Source organism: Mustela nigripes, chromosome 9 (genome assembly GCF_022355385.1).
Source record: "Mustela nigripes isolate SB6536 chromosome 9, MUSNIG.SB6536, whole genome shotgun sequence".
In the NCBI taxonomy this organism is placed as follows: domain Eukaryota; kingdom Metazoa; phylum Chordata; class Mammalia; order Carnivora; family Mustelidae; genus Mustela; species Mustela nigripes.
In genome coordinates this window covers 55027681-55047075 of record NC_081565.1, presented here as the reverse complement: position 1 = coordinate 55047075, position 19395 = coordinate 55027681, and the positions used below count along the sequence as shown (strand labels likewise).

The following is a 19395-nucleotide window of genomic DNA, read 5'->3' as shown; positions in this document are numbered from 1 at the left end:
TTCTCTGACTTCTATTCCAAATTACCGCCTCTGACCTTTTCTTAAAACTTTAAGCATCACAAGGAAATCAGTGGGAAGGGAATCATGTGCTAACCAAGTACTTAAAGAGCAGAAAAAACGCACTGGAGTGAAAGGGGATTAGTAAAGGGTGGGGAAGAGGACAAAGCCCCTCCCAGTTCGAGTGAGCAGATTTGGGATTAGTAATCAAGCAGAAACCCGCATGCAATTAACGACTCTGACATCAGGGGAGAAGCCAATATAAAACACTCAGCTGTAAGAGGGGTTCATCGGAGAATCCCCTCCGGAGTGAAAGGTACTGGAGAGAAGCTCTATGGGGAGTGGGTGGACTCCCGCCAAATCTCCATTAGGATTGGGAGACTTGAAGTCACGGAAACTAACTCGCTGAAGATCCTCTGCCAATTCTTCCAGCTTCATGGTTAAATGTAATTAATGGCTGTGACCTGCTAATGAATGCTTTTGATAAGAGACATCTATGATGAGTTCTTTTTTTAATAAATAGAAATTTAAAATGAAGAAAACTAAATGCTCAGAGAGGGGATTTAATTATGTAGGTATTATACATGTCAAGTTTCTCAAGGTAAATTCGTGTTTTTATGATTCGCTAGAAATGTCATTTTACAGATACGAAAGGTATTTTGAAGGGGGTTGGGAAGGGCTCATGCCTGTTTATAACAAAACCGAAAAAGCACTGGCACAATTTCATTTTGTTTTCTTCTTTTCAGCCTCCTTTTTTTATTGGTGTGCTTCAGTCTCCACACAAAGGGCTGCAAACCAGAGATTTGTTCTTCGCTCTTGTTTACAGCAGAATGAAAGCTCATAAACTCCTCTCCCTGGGATGCGTCTTCTTGCCCCTGCTTTTTTTTCATCAGACCTGGGCTCAGTTCCCAAGAGAGTGTGCCACTGTCGAGGCCTTGAGAAATGGTGTGTGTTGCCCCGATCTGTCCCCGCTGTCTGGGCCTGGGACTGACCGCTGTGGCTCCACATCGGGGAGGGGCAGGTGTGAGGCAGTGACCGCAGACTCCCGACCCCACAGCCCCCATTACCCCCATGATGGCAGAGATGATCGGGAGGCTTGGCCCACACAGTTCTTCAACAGGACATGTCACTGCAATGGCAATTTCTCAGGACACAACTGTGGGACTTGCCGTCCTGGATGGAGAGGAGTTGCCTGTGACCAGAGGGTTCTCACAGGTAAGTGAGGATATCAATGGAGGAGACACAGTTCTTCCTGAGACTCAATGCATTTAACAGAAACCTAAATCACTGGAGCTAGAAAAATACCTGGAAATCCTATTACTCAGCTGAGGGAGATGAGGCTTGAGAGGATAATAAGTTATGCAGTTTAAAGAGTCAAGGCTCAGATGTGAGTTATGCGATTTTCTTCTCAAACACTAACTGGGCAACTATGCTATTCAAGGAATTGTGCTAGGTATTTATGACTAGAACATTTTTTTTCTTTTTTTTTTAGATTTTATTTATTTATTTGACAGAGAAAGAGAGAGATCATAAGTAGAGAGAGAAGCAGGCAGAGGGAGAGAGGGAAGCAGGCTCCCTGCTGAGCAGAGAGCCTGATGTGAGGCTTGATCCCAGGACCCTGAGAGCATGACATGAGCCGAAGGCAGAGCCTTAACCCACTGAGCCACCCAGGCACCCCATGAATAGACCTTTTTGTAACTTCTCAAGGTAGTTATGTTAATGGTCATAAGCGAGGTTCAGAAAGGTCTAATCCATATAGCTGGGACTTGGAAACCCTGGAATTCACCCCTGAGGTCAGTCTAGCTCTAAATCATGAGCTTCTTCCACTGCCCTTGCTAAGCCACAACGAAACTGCCCACTGTTATGGTCAAGTTCAGCCATTTTAGATGACGAACCTCACCTGTGCCCTATTAAATAGCAATAAATAGCAAAGCTCTAAAGAGTAAATCCAGAAATACTTGCTTGTTTTCTATGTGCCAAACACTGGACCAAAGGGTCTAACAAGAGTTTTATTGAGTCTTTATTATGAGCCAGGCTCTGATAGAATTTTATGTGTGTACTCTTTAATATTTACAATTCTGTAAAGCAGATATTGTTTTTACATACACCTGACAGATGAAAAACTGAGACTTAGAAAAATGAGTGCAGTCATAGAATGAGTCTCTGGCCTTAACCACTGTACCATGTTCTTGCAAGGCTTATGATTTTAAGAATGTAGAAAGTTCCCAAAATATAGCATTGTTAAGCAGAACTAATTACAAGATCACAGAATCATAAAGTCCACAGTCAGATTAAAGAAAACTAACAGAAATCCTAGGGTAAGGGGTTGGGGATGAAAACAGGCCTAAAGAAGGCATTTTAGTAAGAGGCATTTTAAAAAAGTATAAAATGATTTAAACATGCATGCAGATTATCATTAGTGGGTAAACGGGACACGGCGTTATGATTATGGTTCATGAGGCGGATGCTTTCATGGTTGAATTTTGTATCCTTGAAGTCAGGAGAAACCTTCTGGACTTAAGTGCAGAAGAGAAGAACCACTTCATCCAGGCCTTAGACATGGCAAAGCGCACAATTCACCCTCAACTTGTCATTGCGACCAGGAGATCAGAAGAAATACTGGGACCAGATGGCAACACGCCACAATTTGAGAACATTTCCATTTATAACTACTTTGTTTGGACACACTATTACTCAGTTAAAAAGACTTTCCTCGGGCCAGGACAGGAAAGCTTTGGTGAAGTGGATTTCTCTCATGAAGGACCAGCTTTCCTCACGTGGCACCGGTACCATCTCCTGCAGCTGGAGAGAGACCTGCAGGTATGTGTGGAACATTTCTGTTCTCGGGTCCAGTTTGTACATCATCTTAACTCACTGTGTTCTTAATGATCTAAACATGTGATTAATCTGCCTCTGACATTCGTGAAGTTTCTCCCTCTACTGATTACTTACTCATTTATTAATCTTTCTCTTTTGTGAAGGGTTTATGAAAAGATGGTAGTATCAATGATGAGAGAGCCAGTTGGGACATTTGTAGGTGTGATTTAAAGTGTTGGACATATTCTATAGCTCTGTAATTGAAAAAATGATCTTCATATGGCTTGCAACAAAAGAATCTCATTTGCTATGTCTTCCTTCTTGAATATAAACTAATACTCCCTCCTCCTGATTTGGACGAAACAAGTGTGCATACACTTCTGAGGCTACCAAGGCCCAAATACATCCCCCATTACGCCAGCTGATGATTCTAATACAGTACAGGGTTTAAATTATGGAAAATATATTTTACATTTATATAGTCATATTTTCATTGAGTGCCATTTTGCTTCCATGACCCCTGACACTTCAAGGCCTGTGGAAGAAACCTAATAAAATATCATATCAATCAGACAGCATTTTTCTTTAAATAGCATCAACTTTTGGGGGTGCATAAAGTGAACCTCAACCCAGACATAAGTATTTCCTGCTTATTTTTAAGCAGAGAAGCTCTAGCCACATTAAAGGATCCGTTAACACAGATATCTTTATTACCGTAGTTTCTTTTGCCAATTGCTTTTTCTTGAGAGAAGTATTGGAATTTTCAAGTGACATTTTAAATTATTATATCTCAACTAGGAAATCCACAGAGTGAACCCGTTCTCTAAATGAAATGAATTCTTTCCCTCAAATTAAAATCTGAAAACTAATCTGAAAATATCTGAGGGTAGAAAAGGTGTTTAGAGTCACCTATTGATTTGTAGTATGCCTGCTGTCAGCATTATCACAAGAAAATAAATGGTTGGAATACAGAATAAAATATGGGTATGAAAGCCGTCCAAACATACGCAGTTTGAGAGTGATTAAATTAATTCATCTGATACTCTGAACTTCATATTTTATAGTTCTGATTACAAGTAAGACATTTAGTAGATTATGAGTAGATAAATCTGTCATCTGTAATCAGCTCCAGATCTCCGTGCCTTTAAGTCATTTTCCCATGGGCACACCAAAATGAAAGGGCAGGTGGAAAGTATCTAAACGCTTCGTTTTTGCCTGTGTAAACTTCAGCCTCTATGACTTACAATTTTCAAACCCAACAGCACAAGGGATCCAACAAATTACAATCTAAATGTAATGCACAGTTGAAATGCCACATGAATATGTTCCAGCTCCCAAATGTCAGCTCTGAACCACAAACTGACTCTTATTGATCCCTTGGAAGCTGTCACTAATTTTTGTGAACCAGAACAATGGCTTCTAAACAAGGGCTCTCAACCCCTGGAGATCAATAACTGAGGCTCCTTGGAAAGCTTTGGGTCCTCTAAAACACCTTGAGGACATGGGAATACTTCCTGGGAAGGGTTTAAAGTAAAAAGGCAGAAAAGTACTAAATGCTTTGGAGGTGAGATAAAACAATAGCAGGCTCTCCATCTCAATTCCATGCTTTAAACATACTCACCAAAGGCCTAAGGGGAATGAGAACAAGTACAATAAATGCATGTTTTAGGGAACTCAATAAAAGAAGCATGTGATCTTGAGTCCAGTACATTTAAGAACTGTTGAGTCAGCTCAGAAGGGAAACTTGGACCCTAGTTTAAAGAACAGTATCCACAAAGAAGTATTTTGCTTCTGTTCAGTATTTCCTGATGGTATTAGTTTCGAGCAGAAACCCAAGTCTTAACAGTTTAGATTCTGAAGCAGGGGTCTTTAAGTAAAACACCTTCAGTGTCCCGGCGGGTAAGGTAAGTGCGAAACACTATGTAACCTGCGAAAAGTCAAATTCTTGTGTCTGGGGCTTGGAAAACCTGGATTGTACCACTGCGGTCTTCGTCGCTCCGATCCATAGGCTTCTCCCACTGCCCTTGCTAACCCACAAAACATTTTAAAGGCCAGACTCCAAATGCCTGAAGTCGTTCAAGTTAAATTTAAAAGACAGAAACAAAACAAAAAGTACTGCTCTACTTATTTAAAGGCTGGATCTGGCTCCAGACCCAGACTTACTGAGGCTTGAATTCAAGATCTGAAAACAGAAAGAGGTAAAGTGTCAAAGGGTGAAAGTTATTATTGGTATTTTTTGGTATAACCAATAGAAATGTGATTACCTGCTTAAAAAAGAAAGGGAAGAATCCCTCCTTCCCCCCCAAAAATCATTTGCAGAAACTTCTGTATGCTGAATGACTTCTTGTAGTACATCAGAAGCCTTGTTAAATAAGGTGTTTAATTCCTCTGGCCTCTCAGACACTACTGATACATTCCCTGGTTCGAATTGCTCAGAGAGAGCCGACAAAAAGACACCGCTGGGGAGAAAACCAAGCCAAGATGGAGAATTTTAAACAAAAGCAGAGAATACTAATAAAAGTTTCTGTGATCTAGGAAATGTTGCAGGATCCCTCGTTCTCCCTTCCCTACTGGAATTTTGCGACTGGGAAGAACATCTGTGACATTTGCACCGATGACCTAATGGGATCCCGAAGCAACTTTGATCCCACTCTGATCAGCCTGAATTCTGTCTTCTCTCAATGGCGAGTGGTCTGTGAATCCTTGGAGGATTATGATTCCCTGGGAACTCTTTGTAATAGTAAGTTCTAAATGACATCCAGGGTTCAGAATTCCCTATTAGATAAAGAGATTAAATGTGTGGCCCTTCATTCTGATGAAGTCCCAGAACCTAAGTCAGGTTCGGTGGGGTGAGGTTCGGAGCTGACGACTAAAGAAAGAATTCTTAAGACATCTTTGGTGCAAAATGGTGGTTTATTAAAGCACGGGGATAGGACCCGTGGGCAGGAAGAGCTGCTGCCCCGGGTTGTGAGGAGTGGTTGGTTATATACACAGGAGTTGGGTAGGTGAGGACAAAGGGGTGTTCAGAAGGGCTATTGGGGCAAAGAATACTATCAGGATATTGAAGGCTTAGTTGCTATCAAGTAAAGACAATTGGAAGTCTGGTGGAATGTTACATTCCTGCTATCAAGCATCCTTGTTAATGAGATTTAGGTTTTAGAAGAAATTTAACTTTATTTACTTTTCCTTCTGCCTCCACCTCCTTCGGTTTTTTATGGAGGGGAGGGTGACATTAGGCTTGAGGAACTGAGTTCTGTGTCTTTGGAAATTGGGCTATTGATAAGGTAACTTCTTTGTTGTAATCTCAAGGACATTTGCAAACCAAGGGAGACTCCTGTTTTGCAGGGTTGCGATGATCTCAGCAAGTTAACTATTTATCATTTTATGGCAGTCAAGGGTGTCTGAGCAATGCTACACCTATGGAGGGGAGTGGATGAAGGGGGGGTGCAAGGCGCCAGCTTTTGCTTTGTCCTCAGCCAGCCTCCTGCTTCCTCATCAATTCTACGAAGGACTTCAGAGTAACGTCTACTTTTGCTATATAGAGAATCCATGTACAGATCTATTCCTTGAACACTGGGGCTATTCAAGGCAATCTCAAAGGTCCCAGGGGAGACTAAACATTTTGAAATGGCTTTTCTTAAGCAATTTGGTTAGTGCATTGCTCACTCTCTTATTTTGTAAATGTTCACTGTCTTATTTTGGAAATGTATGATTGTATAAAATTCATCCTCTTAGCACACTCAGCACTGCTCAGGAGTCATGTGTCTTCTGCTGGACTTTCACAGAAAATTGTTTCCCTGAGAAATCTGGAATGTGCAGAAACAGTTGAAGAGCCCAAAGAGTAAAATTCGAGTCAAAGGGTCAAACCCAAAAGGTGATATGAAGGATATCCTTAAGTAAAGGAAGATGCTGGGGCACCTGGATGGCTCAGTTGGTTAAGTGTCAAGAGTCTTGGTTTTGCCTCAGGTCATTATCTCAGGGCTCTGGGATGGAGCCAGGTATCCGTCTCTGTGCTCAGCAGGGTACATGCTTGAGATTCTCTCTCTGCCTTTTCCCCCTGCTCTCTCTCTCTCAAGTAAACAAAACTAATAAATAAGTCTTTTTTAAAAAGAAAAGGAAAGGAAGGTTACTGCACAGAAAAGATCTGCCAGCCAATCACTTTCCACCTCTCTCAAAGCAAACACATAAAGAGAATGCTTAACCAGCTGTCCTAGCTAGCATCCTCTCTTCAGTGATTTAAATGCCACTTCTGCCTTAGGCCAAGTTTCTGTTGTATGTGGATGTGTTCCTGAGTGTACCATTCTCTTCCTTGGATCACATTATTAGTCTCTGTGGTACTAACACAGGTCTTAATTATTAGAGTCTCCCTACCCTGTCTTATTTTTCTTCTTCAGGCATGCTCAGGGATTTTAAGTTTGTTCTTCCATGTAAAAACTAGATTTCAGGAATTCATTTTATTACTATCTTCATAGCACATTTTATGTACATTCTTTTAAGTTTAAAATATTAAATTCCTTTATAAACGTAAAAAAAGGATATTCTTAAAAAGAATATTCTAAAAAGAACAAAAAATTCAGTAGATTTTTCTTACCATTAGAAAATTATTTAGCTGTGTATAGGAATAAAGGATGAGGGAAATGACAGTATATTAATTTTTTTTTCTGTAGAAGCTTAAAACTTAGAGTAAAAATTTTATTTGTTTGGCATGCTGAATGAGTAACCACACCTTGAAATACAATTGAGAATTAATATATCTTTAGATACCAAAACATTAATTTTTGAGCAGGCTATTGTATTTTGGCCTGGGATTTTTTTTCCCAGACATTTTCGGATGATGCAGATAATTGGATGCCAAAATGTAGCATAGTTTAAATGGGTAAATAGGAGAGAAGTCCCTTGGTCACAGTATCTTGGTCAATTAGTCTAAGTCTCATAACAGGACACAGAGTTTCATGAAAAATTGAAGATTATGTATTTTAAATGAAGCAAATTTGAAGATTACTCCTTGTCTTAGTTCAAAATATAAATGCCAAGCATTTTATTTATTATTAGCCAGTGAAAGATAAAAGGAAACTAGTAGTTGATTCAACACATGCTATGCAACTGATACGGTGCCAAATGCTTTAATATAACACTGTATTTAATTCTCCTCTCTAGAGTCTCCTCCAGTGTCCTGGGAGGCTCAGTTGGTCAAGCCTCTGTCTTCTGCTCAGGTCATGATCCCAGGGTCATGGGATCCATCAAGCCCTAAGTCTGGCTCCCTGCTGAGCAGGGCTTCTCTCTGTGCCTTTTGCCCCTCCCCCCTGCTTGTGCTTACATGCTCTCTCTCACTCTCTCTAATAAATAAATAAAATCTTTTAAAAAACAATTCTCCTAGAGATTCTTTCCTTTCTTTACTATTCCTGTGGATTTTTGTTATCATATTTTACAGGAGAGCCATGCATAGACATATCACATGCCTGTGTTTTCATGGGCTTGTTGCACCATGTCTCTCCAATGTTCTATTAATGCACCAAACTTGGTACTTTGAAAGAATGAATTAGGGACATCTAAGCCTCTTCTAACCAGTAAAATATCATGTTTGATACATCACATGAAAAACACTGTTGTTTCTACACAGTATTTCCTCCATCTACTTTCTCCTTCACACACTCAGAACTTTTTATTCCTTCCTACATGAAAACTTCACAAGACTCCAATCTATACAATGTTTTTAGGTGTATTTTAGGCAGAGGTTGTCCATGCCTGTTTGGTCCAAACCTAAAGACCCTTGGGTTGGGGCACCTGGGTGGCTCAGTGGGTTAAGCCTCTGCCTTCTGCTCAGGTCATGATCCCAGGGTCCTGGGATCGAGCCCCACGTCGGGCTCTCTGCTCTGCAGGGAGCCTGCTTCCTCCTCTCTCTCTGCCTGCCTCTCTGCCTACTTGTGATCTCTGTCAGATAAATAAAAAAACTTAAAAAAAAGAAAAAAAGACCCTTGGGTTAAATTAAACTGCTTTAAACTAGTTTCTTTACTATCTGAATTCTCCACTATGAAACTCCATGAGGGCAAAATTAGAAATGTAGTGTTTTCAAAACCCACAGGATTTATTATTTTTTCTTGGAATTTATTGACCGTTCCTGAACAATAATCCCTAAAACATAAACTTGAATTGATAGATTAGCCCGTGGTATCTGAAACTTCTAGTAATAATATATACCTAAAAAAATGTACATCTACTTTCTAATCTCAATATTGCCATATGTTTAATTTTTATATTATATAAATAAATTTGCTATGCTAATTCATCAGGTATTAACCGTTAGGTCAGTTATAAACATTACAACATAATAAGCTTTATGAATGAGGTGAAATGTATACAAGTTGCAGTTGTAAGATCACCTCTCCCATCCCATAAATGCAGATTATTCTGCATATACTAGTAAGACACACACATTCCTCTGGGGACCACCGAACAGATAAATGCAAAAGGCTCCTAACCAATCTCCTTTCCTCCCAACTACCTAAGATTTCTCTTCACTTCCTATTGAATTAAATAAAAATTTTCCTATTGCTCTTGATTTCTTCACGTATGGTTCTGGTCTAGCTTTTCATTGTTCTCACCGTCCACTACTCTCATACATCACCCTGTGCTCAAGGCAAGTTATTTCCCACACAGGCCCTCTTTTATAGCCGACATGATCTTTCCATACATCAGCATATACCAAACGATGATTTAGCATCTGTTACATGCCAGACACTATACCAAGATTAAGGGGTGTGCTGGTGAGCGAGTACAGAGAGCATTCTTGCTCTGACAGAACATATCTCATAGACAGGAGAAAGCTTATCATCTGTCCTTATTACCTCTGTCTAAAATCTCTGACTTGTAACATTTCTCCTGTTTCACCTGAAAATTCTCCTCAGTCCTTCAGGGTTCTTTGCAAATCTCTCTTCTTTAATGACACCCTTCTGGAGTCATTCAACTAAAAAGGATTGATATTCTCTCTCAGTCTCTCTCAGTCTCTTTGTCTCTCTCTCTCTCTGTCTCCCTCTCTGTCCCTCTCTCTGTCTCCTTTCTCTACCTTCCTGTCTGCCTCTTTCCCTCTCTTTCTCTCCCTCCCTCCCTTAAGGCACCTATCCCATTACCCCTACTATCACAGTTCTTTGTTTCCTGTTTGTCCTACTGCCTTTTAATTTTTTTTTAAAGATTTTATTTATTTATTTGACAGAGAGAAATCACAAGTAGATAGAGAAGCAGGCAGAGAGAGAGAGAGGGAAGCAGGCTCCCTGCTGAGCAGAGAGCCCGATGCGGGACTCGATCCCAGGACCCTGAGATCATGACCTGAGCCGAAGGCAGCGGCTTAACCCACTGAGCCACCCAGGCACCCCCTACTGCCTTTTAAAAAGTCTAATTATTTCTCACATCAATTGCTGTAAAACATGAATTGATTGAAGTACAGACCATGTCCCAAAGAGTTTTGGATTGTTTTTCTTTATTTCTCTGAAGGCTTGAAACAAATAACATTTGAGTACAAAATTTCACATATATGTGAAATACAGATTTCACCGTGGAATTTAGGTTTATGAGGTTTTGGTAAAATTCAATTTTCCAAGGAATTTTTATGTTAATATAATCTCACTACAGAAGCATACATCGATTAAAAATATCAGAACCTCTACCTATTTGTGATTTTATAGATTCCACTGATTTTATAGATCACATATCTATTTTAAAATCTTCTATTGATTTTATGGATCGCATATCTAATTCTGTTCACAGAAGTGGCCATGATAACTTAGATTTTCTCACTGTAATGCTCCTAAGTAAGCATTTTTAAAAATTTTCTCTTCTACAAAGGAGAACTTATCTTTCCATGTTCTTGCTATTAATAAAAATTAAAGAGCAAAGATAAGATCTCTAAATATTCTATAAATATTTACATAGTCCATCCTTTTTCCAGGTACTGAGGGTGGACCAATTAGGAGAAATCCAGCTGGAAATGTGGCTAGACCAATGGTGCAACGCCTTCCTGAACCACAGGATGTCGCTCAGTGCTTGGAAGTTGGTATATTCGACACCCCTCCTTTTTATTCCAATTCTACAAACAGTTTCCGAAACACAGTGGAAGGTAAGTTAAAGAAATCAGCGTTTTGAATTCATCTGGTTATCATAGTAAACTGAACTGTTCACGTTCAGATCTTTTTGAAAAATCTTTGAAAGCCGCATTGATCCTGTGAATTTACAGGAATGTTGCTTCCAATTATGATGCAGTCACAGTTCTTTGCTCAAGAAAGAACTTGTTAAAGAAAAGTGTCAGACCATGAAACTCTTTAATTATCATAAGACAAGCCCTTGGAAATTGTTCTTCAATCTCTTAAATACCTAAAAAGTATTTAAACAAATCTGTTAGGTGGCTGATCAATAAGTGTATAACTATATCAAATTCTAGTAGAGTCGAATAATATTCAAGACTTTGAGAGCTTATTAAAATTTTTTCTGAAAAACTAACAATAAAAAATTCTAAACAATTAGTTGACAGCCAATAAAGCCTGGTTGGGGCATTCATTTTATTTAAGTTTATATCATCCTGTAACTTTTCTAAAAGGTCTAAAAATATTCAAATTACCATGTAATGATATTTACTTTGATTTTCCTTATTTAATTCAAGCATTTTAAAGCTGAGGAAACTAAAGACCAAAGAGCTACTGTGAATATCCCCCAAAATACTCAGTAACAGAGCACAATTTCAAATCCAAATTTTCTAAGTCCAGTGTCTTTATATGATGAATTTTGATATCGCTAAATCATTATTGAAACATATTTAAAGTTTTAAAACAACAGAATCACATTTATATATTAAAAATCTCTTACTGTCAAAATTCACATTATATGTAGCATTAAACATATTAGACTCCTCCCCCTGAAAAACAATGGGAATAGATCTCTCTGGCCCCATGATCTGAGATACTTGAAACATAAATCTCATCATTATTTTCATTCTCTCCCCTTTATCATCAAAAGTATATGCCATTCTCTTCTATCTTCATGTTAATTTTAATAATTAAATATGAATGCACTGATTTGTAGATTATTCAATACATCAGCGCTATATTTTGACTAAACTGGTATATATAAACTAAGGCCATAAACACTAATGTTTAAAAGAATGTGTAGATTGCATCTTACTGAAGCTCAATCAAAAGACAAATAGCTCTGATGTCCTGACAGCACATATGAAAAGGACCAGCCCCTACCAACATGCCCATCATGTTACAGGCAATCTTTAAATATTTTATAAATAAAAAACAATAATGGGATAAAAGTATGAAACATGGCTATATAAATGCGAGTAATTATACAAATGGGTTAATGTATTTTAAATTCTAATTTTATTTTATAGTATGTAAATTTTCCCTGCTGTCCCACCTCTGATTCTTACTCCATCCCACATCATAGACCTCCGTTTTTGTTTGTGATCTTTCCTCACCTTTTGCCATTTATACATATACATACATATACATATACGTATACATATACATGTATACGTATATGTATGAAATATACATGTATATATATGCATATACACATGTATATGTATGAAATATATATTATATGTACATATATGTATATGTATGAAAATGTGTATGGAAAATACATATATAACAGAAATATATATAATACATGTATTATAGGAAGTATACATATTATATGGGAATAGCATATATATATCATATAGAATATGGGAAATATATATGTAGAATATAGATAATTATCAAAAGTCCTAGAAATATTTCAACCAATAGGCTGTCCAGATGTTTAAAACTAGTACAGACATGATAAGAACGTTATGAGAAATTGTGACTTTTCTACAAAAATAAGATGACTTTCTAAAAATAAATGTGCTGACAGTCAAAAGGAATAAGGCAGGAAACTAAAGTAATATCTGTCCATGTAAGTTCTAGGACAGTCAGAGGGATGTTCTCCCAATTGTGCCAGCAGTTTTTAGAAGAAGCTGGAGATTTCCATTGTCTTTATTTCCACTAGACCAATGTTTGCCTTGTCAAAATAGTGTGTACTATATATTTTGACTGGTATCCTTTGCAGGCCATGATTTTTAACCTAGAGGCTACATTTAGCAAATCAGGCCACTAGTTTAAAGCTAACCAAGCTCTGGCTCAGGAGCAGGAAATGACACCAACCATAGGAACAGAGAAGCAGTGCTATTACAGTAAAGTAAAAATTGGCCTGAGAAGCTTAGGAAAAAATTGTTTCCCAATTTAATCACTGCCATTGATTTGGAAAGTAAGATGTTTGTGATGGCTTTTACTAGTCTCACCCATGTTTTTTTTTTATCTAGGTTACAGTGATCCCACAGGAAAATATGACCCTGCTATTCGAAGCCTTCACAATCTGGCTCATCTGTTTCTGAATGGAACAGGGGGACAAACCCATTTATCTCCAAATGATCCTATTTTTGTCCTCCTACATACTTTCACTGATGCAGTCTTTGATGAATGGATGAGGAGATATAATGCTGGTGAGATGTTTTCATATGCTTTTTTGCAGGCTCGGCAAGGACACTGCTTAGGTGATAGAGTTATCACTATAGAGTAAGCACTCGACACATCCAAACTACACTTCAAAATAAGGATAAAATAGCTGTGATATCTAGACATTTCCAAATATCCCAAACTACTTTGAAAATGCAGATGAAACATCTCTTACAGCGGTTATAAGATATTTATTATCATCCACTCAGACTAAGCACAGAACCCCTTCCCATGTTGTATGAAAAGATGACTATCAGACTCCTCAATTGTTTCTTCCCCATATCTTCCAATGAACATTGGCATTACCTTTTTTTTTTCTTTTTTTTTTGGAACGTTCTCATTGTGAATAAAAAAATCCTACTGAGCTCTTCCTCAATACCCAAAAGACAAAAAAATTATACTCACAATCCACAGTTTTGATTTTTATTACTTTTGGCCTCTTACAAATGGAAATTTTATTCAACTTGAAAAGTTAATGTTGGCTTTTTATCACTGCATAGATAATCTCTTTCAGCTTCATTTTAATGCATTTTTAAAAAATATTATTTAAAAGGCCATTTTCCCTTCAGTTCTACTCAGCTGAGAGGCTCACATTACTTTTCAAATAACAAAAGTGCTTCTATTGGTTAAAACGTCATGCATTTTCATATTTCAAAACTGTTCTAAATTTTTGCTTCTGTGCCTTTACATCATCACACACATAAACATAATGTTGGGGATTAACTATTGATTTATCTATCCAGTTCGTCCAGTCTCTTATTTGTGTGTGAGTGTGTGTGTGTGTGTGTGTGTGTGTGTGTGTGTATTTATACACCAGAAACCTCTAATCCAACCTGATTATGAGCATTAACTACTGTATTGATCAAAATCGAATGTTCCATCAAAAAATCCATAAAGGATCAAATAACTTACACGTAAATATTTGCTCATCAACCTGCTATGAATTCATTGAATGGAGTGCCACCTTATTTCACATGTATTTACCTACATACCTACAAACATAACGAATTACCTAGAATTTACAATGTCTATTTTTTAAGTGAAATAAGAAATTAACAACGCTTAAGATGCAATGAATGCAGTATTATTGTGGATTTTCATAATGCCTACCTTATCTTTACAACCATAGTGCTCACTCCTAAATCTTACCCAATATCTCAGGCATTCATCTTCAACAAATCTTTCCTAAGCATTCATATATTTAATATAACACAACATCCATTTATTTTCACAGTCATAATTATCATTTTATATATGCTTAGCTGTATTACTTTTAGGACAATAACAAGTAAATGGGAGTTAATAGGTTTAGGAATGAACAAAAAGGTTCATTAAATATACACTTCTGAGAACTAGACAATGATGTACAAACTGCACTTACGCAGCCATTCAAAATGGACTGTTTCTAAGTTTTTCTTACTTAACACTTACTTAGGAAGTCAGAAGTGGAGAATCTTGGTTACTCTGGCAAGTCTCTTAAAGGGAGCTTGCTTTCATCCATGAAAACAAATGTTCCTTTGCCTTACATATCTTGATTGAAAAGATCATTATTTCACATTCATAACAATCCATTAAAGGCCATTGATGAACCAGATAAAACACTTTTGCTTTTTAGCTATTTTCTTCCTGCTCCCTTTGTGTATGCTATAAATAGCATAAGATCTCTCAGTTACCTGGAGGGTAACGGACGGAAAAGCACTGTAAATGAAAAATAGGGAACCTGAAGCCTATTCTGACAAAATACAGCCATAAAATTATAGGACAAGCCAATGTAAACACTAATAAATTGCATGAACACTAAACACTAACAGTTAACTACCCACTTAAATATTCCATGCACCTGCAAATGCCCCTTGAAAAACAGTGTCATAGAACAACTATGTTAAAGAAAAAATAAAACGATTGGAAAAATTTCTAAAATTATCCATATAGTAGAAGTCTTTGTTGAAAATAAGTCTATGAGTGGAGGATGGAATTATATTTTCAAAATGTATTAAACACCTTTTATAGATAACGAGAACTCTTCAAAAATCATAAGATTATAAAATTATTAGGATCAGAATGGAATAAGAGTTACATTTTACAGCTGAAGGAAATTATAGTCATTTACAGGGAAAAGTCTATTACAGAATCCTTTCATTAGACATGAGGTAGAACAATATAGAACATCCAAACTAATACTAATTTTTATTCACTAACATTTTTTATCTATGTGCACATTTACTTCAAATCTCTTTTTTTTTCCAAATGAGAATCGTGTGAATTAAGTTTTAAATATAGTACTCCAGAAGTTCAGTGAATTTTTCAGAAGAAGCAGTTTATATATTTCCTAGCCCAATCACTACTATTATGCCCTGAAAGAAATGAAGTAATTACACACACACTCAAATCCTTTCACATATATTATCTGATTCCATATCCTGGTTATTGTGAATAATGCTACAATAAACCCTGATACAGACATCTCTTTGAGATACTAATTTCACATCTTTTAGATATACCCCCAAAGTGACATTGCTGGATCATATGGTGGTTCTATTTTTATATCTTGAGGAACTTCCATTCTGTTTCCATAGTAGCTGCACCAATTCCCACCAATAGTGTGCAACGGCTCTCATTTCTCCACACTCTTGCCAACACTTGCTATCTCTTTTCTTTTTGATAATCGCCATCCTAAAATATGTGCTCTCTCATTACAGTCCTAATCTGCATTTTCTGATGATTAGTGATATTCAATACCTTTTCACATACCGGTTGCCCATTTGTAAATCATCATGTCGTACATCTTAAATATATACAATTTTTTGGCCAGGTGGACCTCAGAAAAGCTGGAAAAAATACTATGGGCACCTACGATTCCATACATTGTCTTCTAGATACCAGAAATACAGTAGCATACAAAACACACAAAAATAGTTTCCCTCCTGGAACCCTCCTCGTTGTTAGTAGAAATGACAGTAAAAATATGTAAGTAAATATATAGTATGTTAGATGGGGGAAAGTCTTTTTAAGCAAAGAAAATCAGGAAAGTGGTTAGGGGGTACGAGGTAAATACATGGTGGAAGATCATCCCTAGGTGAGCAAAGGAGCCCACTCTGACTGGAGAGTGGAGGGAAAATGATGGGAAGTAAGGTCAGAGGGACAACAGGTGGAGATTTTGAGGGATATTAGATGTATTTCTAGGATGCGGAGCTCCTGAAGGGTCTTGCATAGGAAAGTTTCATGACAATTCTGCTGTTACTGTTTATTATTTTTATGATTATTCCTCCACTCATTAATGGGTATAACACTTTATCACATAGCTGACGCTGAACTGGGTTGAGGCTGACCAAGTCAGGATCTAGTAGAAAGGTGAAATGAAAAGTTAAAAAATTATCTAAATTATTAACTTTAGTATCTAACTTTAATAAATAATTAACAGTAGTACACCAAAATGTGAACTTCTTGAAGCCAGGCATTTTGTCTGTTTTGTTCAGTGTCATCACCTCCATGGCTAGACCAGTGTCTGACATTGGTAAGAGCTCAATGGATTTGAATAGATAAATATTTAATTAGCATTAATACATAGTAAATTAAAAGTCACAAAAATATAAACACTACATACCATTTTAATGATCAAAAATGTTTTTTCAAAGGAGATGCTAAAACCCTCTTCTGAGCTTCCTAGGATCACAGTGACTGTGATCCTAGGTAATATATTGCTTACAAACAAAAAATCTAATACTCCATTAGCCTTCTCACATACCCCAGCTCTTCTAAATATATTCCCACTCATGTCCTGCCCAAGTCCATTTCCAACTCTGGTCTTGAGATATCCCATTTGGTTTAGTTGTATTGACAAAAATGCAGAACAACAATAACAAAAAAGAATAATCTTTTGCCACAAAGAGCATATCACTCTTTTTATCCCTGATGACAGAAACTCACTAATAATATAAATGCCTGTAATTTGCATTTAAGTAGAAAGAGGAGAGGAGGCAGGAGGTAAATAATATTTCAGGACCTTGATTTAAAATTTTAAGTGTTTTTTCTAACAGAGTATCTGGAGATAAGTTAATATTTATATCTCTGAAGATAAATAGAAAAAGTAAAGAATACCAAACAGATATATTTATATTCAAGGGCAAACTTCCATTATATATAGTACCTCTCAAATTTAAATTTTAGATGAAGCTACAGCAGACTACAGGTCCATCTTTTTTAAGCTTTGAAAAATAACTTCAGTGAATTTTTTCAAATAAGTTTTTGTAATTTAAAAATAAAACAATAAATGATCATCATAGATGATAAAATATTAAAACTTCCCTGCTTTTAAACTCTCTTGATCTACTGAATGATGTGCTAGGGCTGTATTCAAAGCATTTGAACTCTGTTTTATGCAATTCCCTGTTCTGCTGTAGTGAAACTATTTTTATGTCTTTTTCAGTATAAATTATAAAAGAAATTTTTATCTTATCCTAGAATATTTCAAGTCACCTTCAGAATATAATAATAATCTATTAATACTAACTTTATTATGTCTAATAATGAGATGTCTTTGGCGTATTTTAGATGCATCCAAATTTCCACTGGAAAATGCCCCGATTGGGCACAATAGACAATACAACATGGTACCATTCTGGCCCCCAGTTACCAACATAGAAATGTTTGTTACTGCTCCAGACAATTTGGGATATACTTATGAAGTTCAATGGCCAAGTGAGTATTGAAAATGTAACTACTGTGGAAATTTCCTAAAGCAAATTTGTTGCCTTTTAAGGTAATCACAGTATTCTGTGGCCTATATTTTCCACTTAGATTTAGAAGGTGTTATTTGGATTTTTATTTGGGGATAAAGAGAGGAAATTTAACATTTGTTGAGAGCCTACCCTGACCTGGAATTAAGTTGATTATATAGCACACTCTCTCACTTAATCCCTACAACCCTCTGAGATAAGTATTGTAATCCTCATTTTACAAGTAAGGAAGAAGGGGCTGGCCATGATTAGTTTAGAAAGGATAAATGTCAAAGATCACATTTTTAGTAGGCAGGGAGAATTAATTTTGAGCTTAGACCTGTGTAATATGCCCAATTTATTCTACTACATAATTGTGCCTCCTTATCTTTATTCTGAAAAAAAAAAATGGAGTGAGATAATGCTTACTGCTTTTTCTGAGATTCTGAAATTGAAAAGTTTCTTGTTTAATTTCCAATCCCTTCCCAACAAAGGCAGGAGGGTGGAAGAGCACACAACACGTAGATTCTGAAAGACTTGGGCTCTAAAACCAACTCTAGTGCCTCCTGACCAAGTGACCCAAGAGGTTCAAACCCCACAGCATCATTGTCTCAACTTTAGAATGGAATTAATAATAACTATCCCAGGAGGGTCCATTTATTATGAGAAATTGGGAAGTGCCTTTAAAATAACAGGTGCTATTATCAGCAATGTGGCCAGTAAAAATTATATATGAAGAATGTGGTAAAATGCCTGCAACAGTGTCTAAGTTTAGGGTGTCTGATTTTTGGGAGGCAACTATTTTACTGTTTATTTTTAATTCTCCTTTTATTTTTCCAATAGGTCGGAATCTTAGTATTTCTGAGATTGTTACCATAGGAGTAGTTGCCGCTTTATTACTGGTTGCAGTCATTTTCGCAGGTGCTTCTTGCCTGATTCGTGCCAGAAGCAACATGGATGAAACAAATCAGCCTCTTCTCACTGATCAGTATCAACACTATGCTGAAGACTATCAAAATATGCAGAATCCTAATCAGTCTATGGTCTAATGACAAATGACCAATTCACGTATGTACTAGTATCACAAAAACACTTGGTTGAAAATAATAGATTAAATTGCTTGGTGTATTTTCTTTCCCTCTGTTACTTTCTTCCTTATGCATGCACTTGTTAGAACTAAAGCTCTAAATATTGTTTTTCATAACTAGGAAGACTCAAAATATTTTTTAATGGGATCTAGGTTTCAAATCTTTAAAATGGTAAGTTGTATGTTAACTAACCAAAATTTAATCAAAATTTGAAACAATTTTTAAAAAATGAAATAAAATGAAACG

The 19395-nt window shown here is 36.8% G+C and overlaps 1 protein-coding gene across 1 annotated transcript; it reads left to right on the top strand.

The window, feature by feature from the left end:
* The first annotated feature begins 827 nt into the window (after positions 1-827).
* Positions 828-19110, top strand: TYRP1 (tyrosinase related protein 1). Its single transcript, XM_059412295.1, has 7 exons — positions 828-1212; positions 2495-2817; positions 5350-5554; positions 10757-10924; positions 13154-13333; positions 17898-18044; positions 18905-19110. Exons 1-7 carry the CDS (start codon positions 828-830, stop codon positions 19108-19110), a joined length of 1614 nt encoding a protein of 537 aa, XP_059268278.1.
* The last annotated feature ends 285 nt before the right edge of the window (positions 19111-19395 follow it).

Coding starts and splice junctions, on each gene's coding strand:
- TYRP1 (XM_059412295.1), top strand. CDS start 828: ATGAAAGCTCATAAACTCCTCTCCCTGGGATGCGTCTTCTTGCCCCTG. Junction 5,555..10,756: donor CCTGGGAACTCTTTGTAATA/GTAAGTTCTAAA, acceptor TCCTTTTTCCAG/GTACTGAGGGTGGACCAATT. Junction 10,925..13,153: donor TTTCCGAAACACAGTGGAAG/GTAAGTTAAAGA, acceptor TTTTTTATCTAG/GTTACAGTGATCCCACAGGA.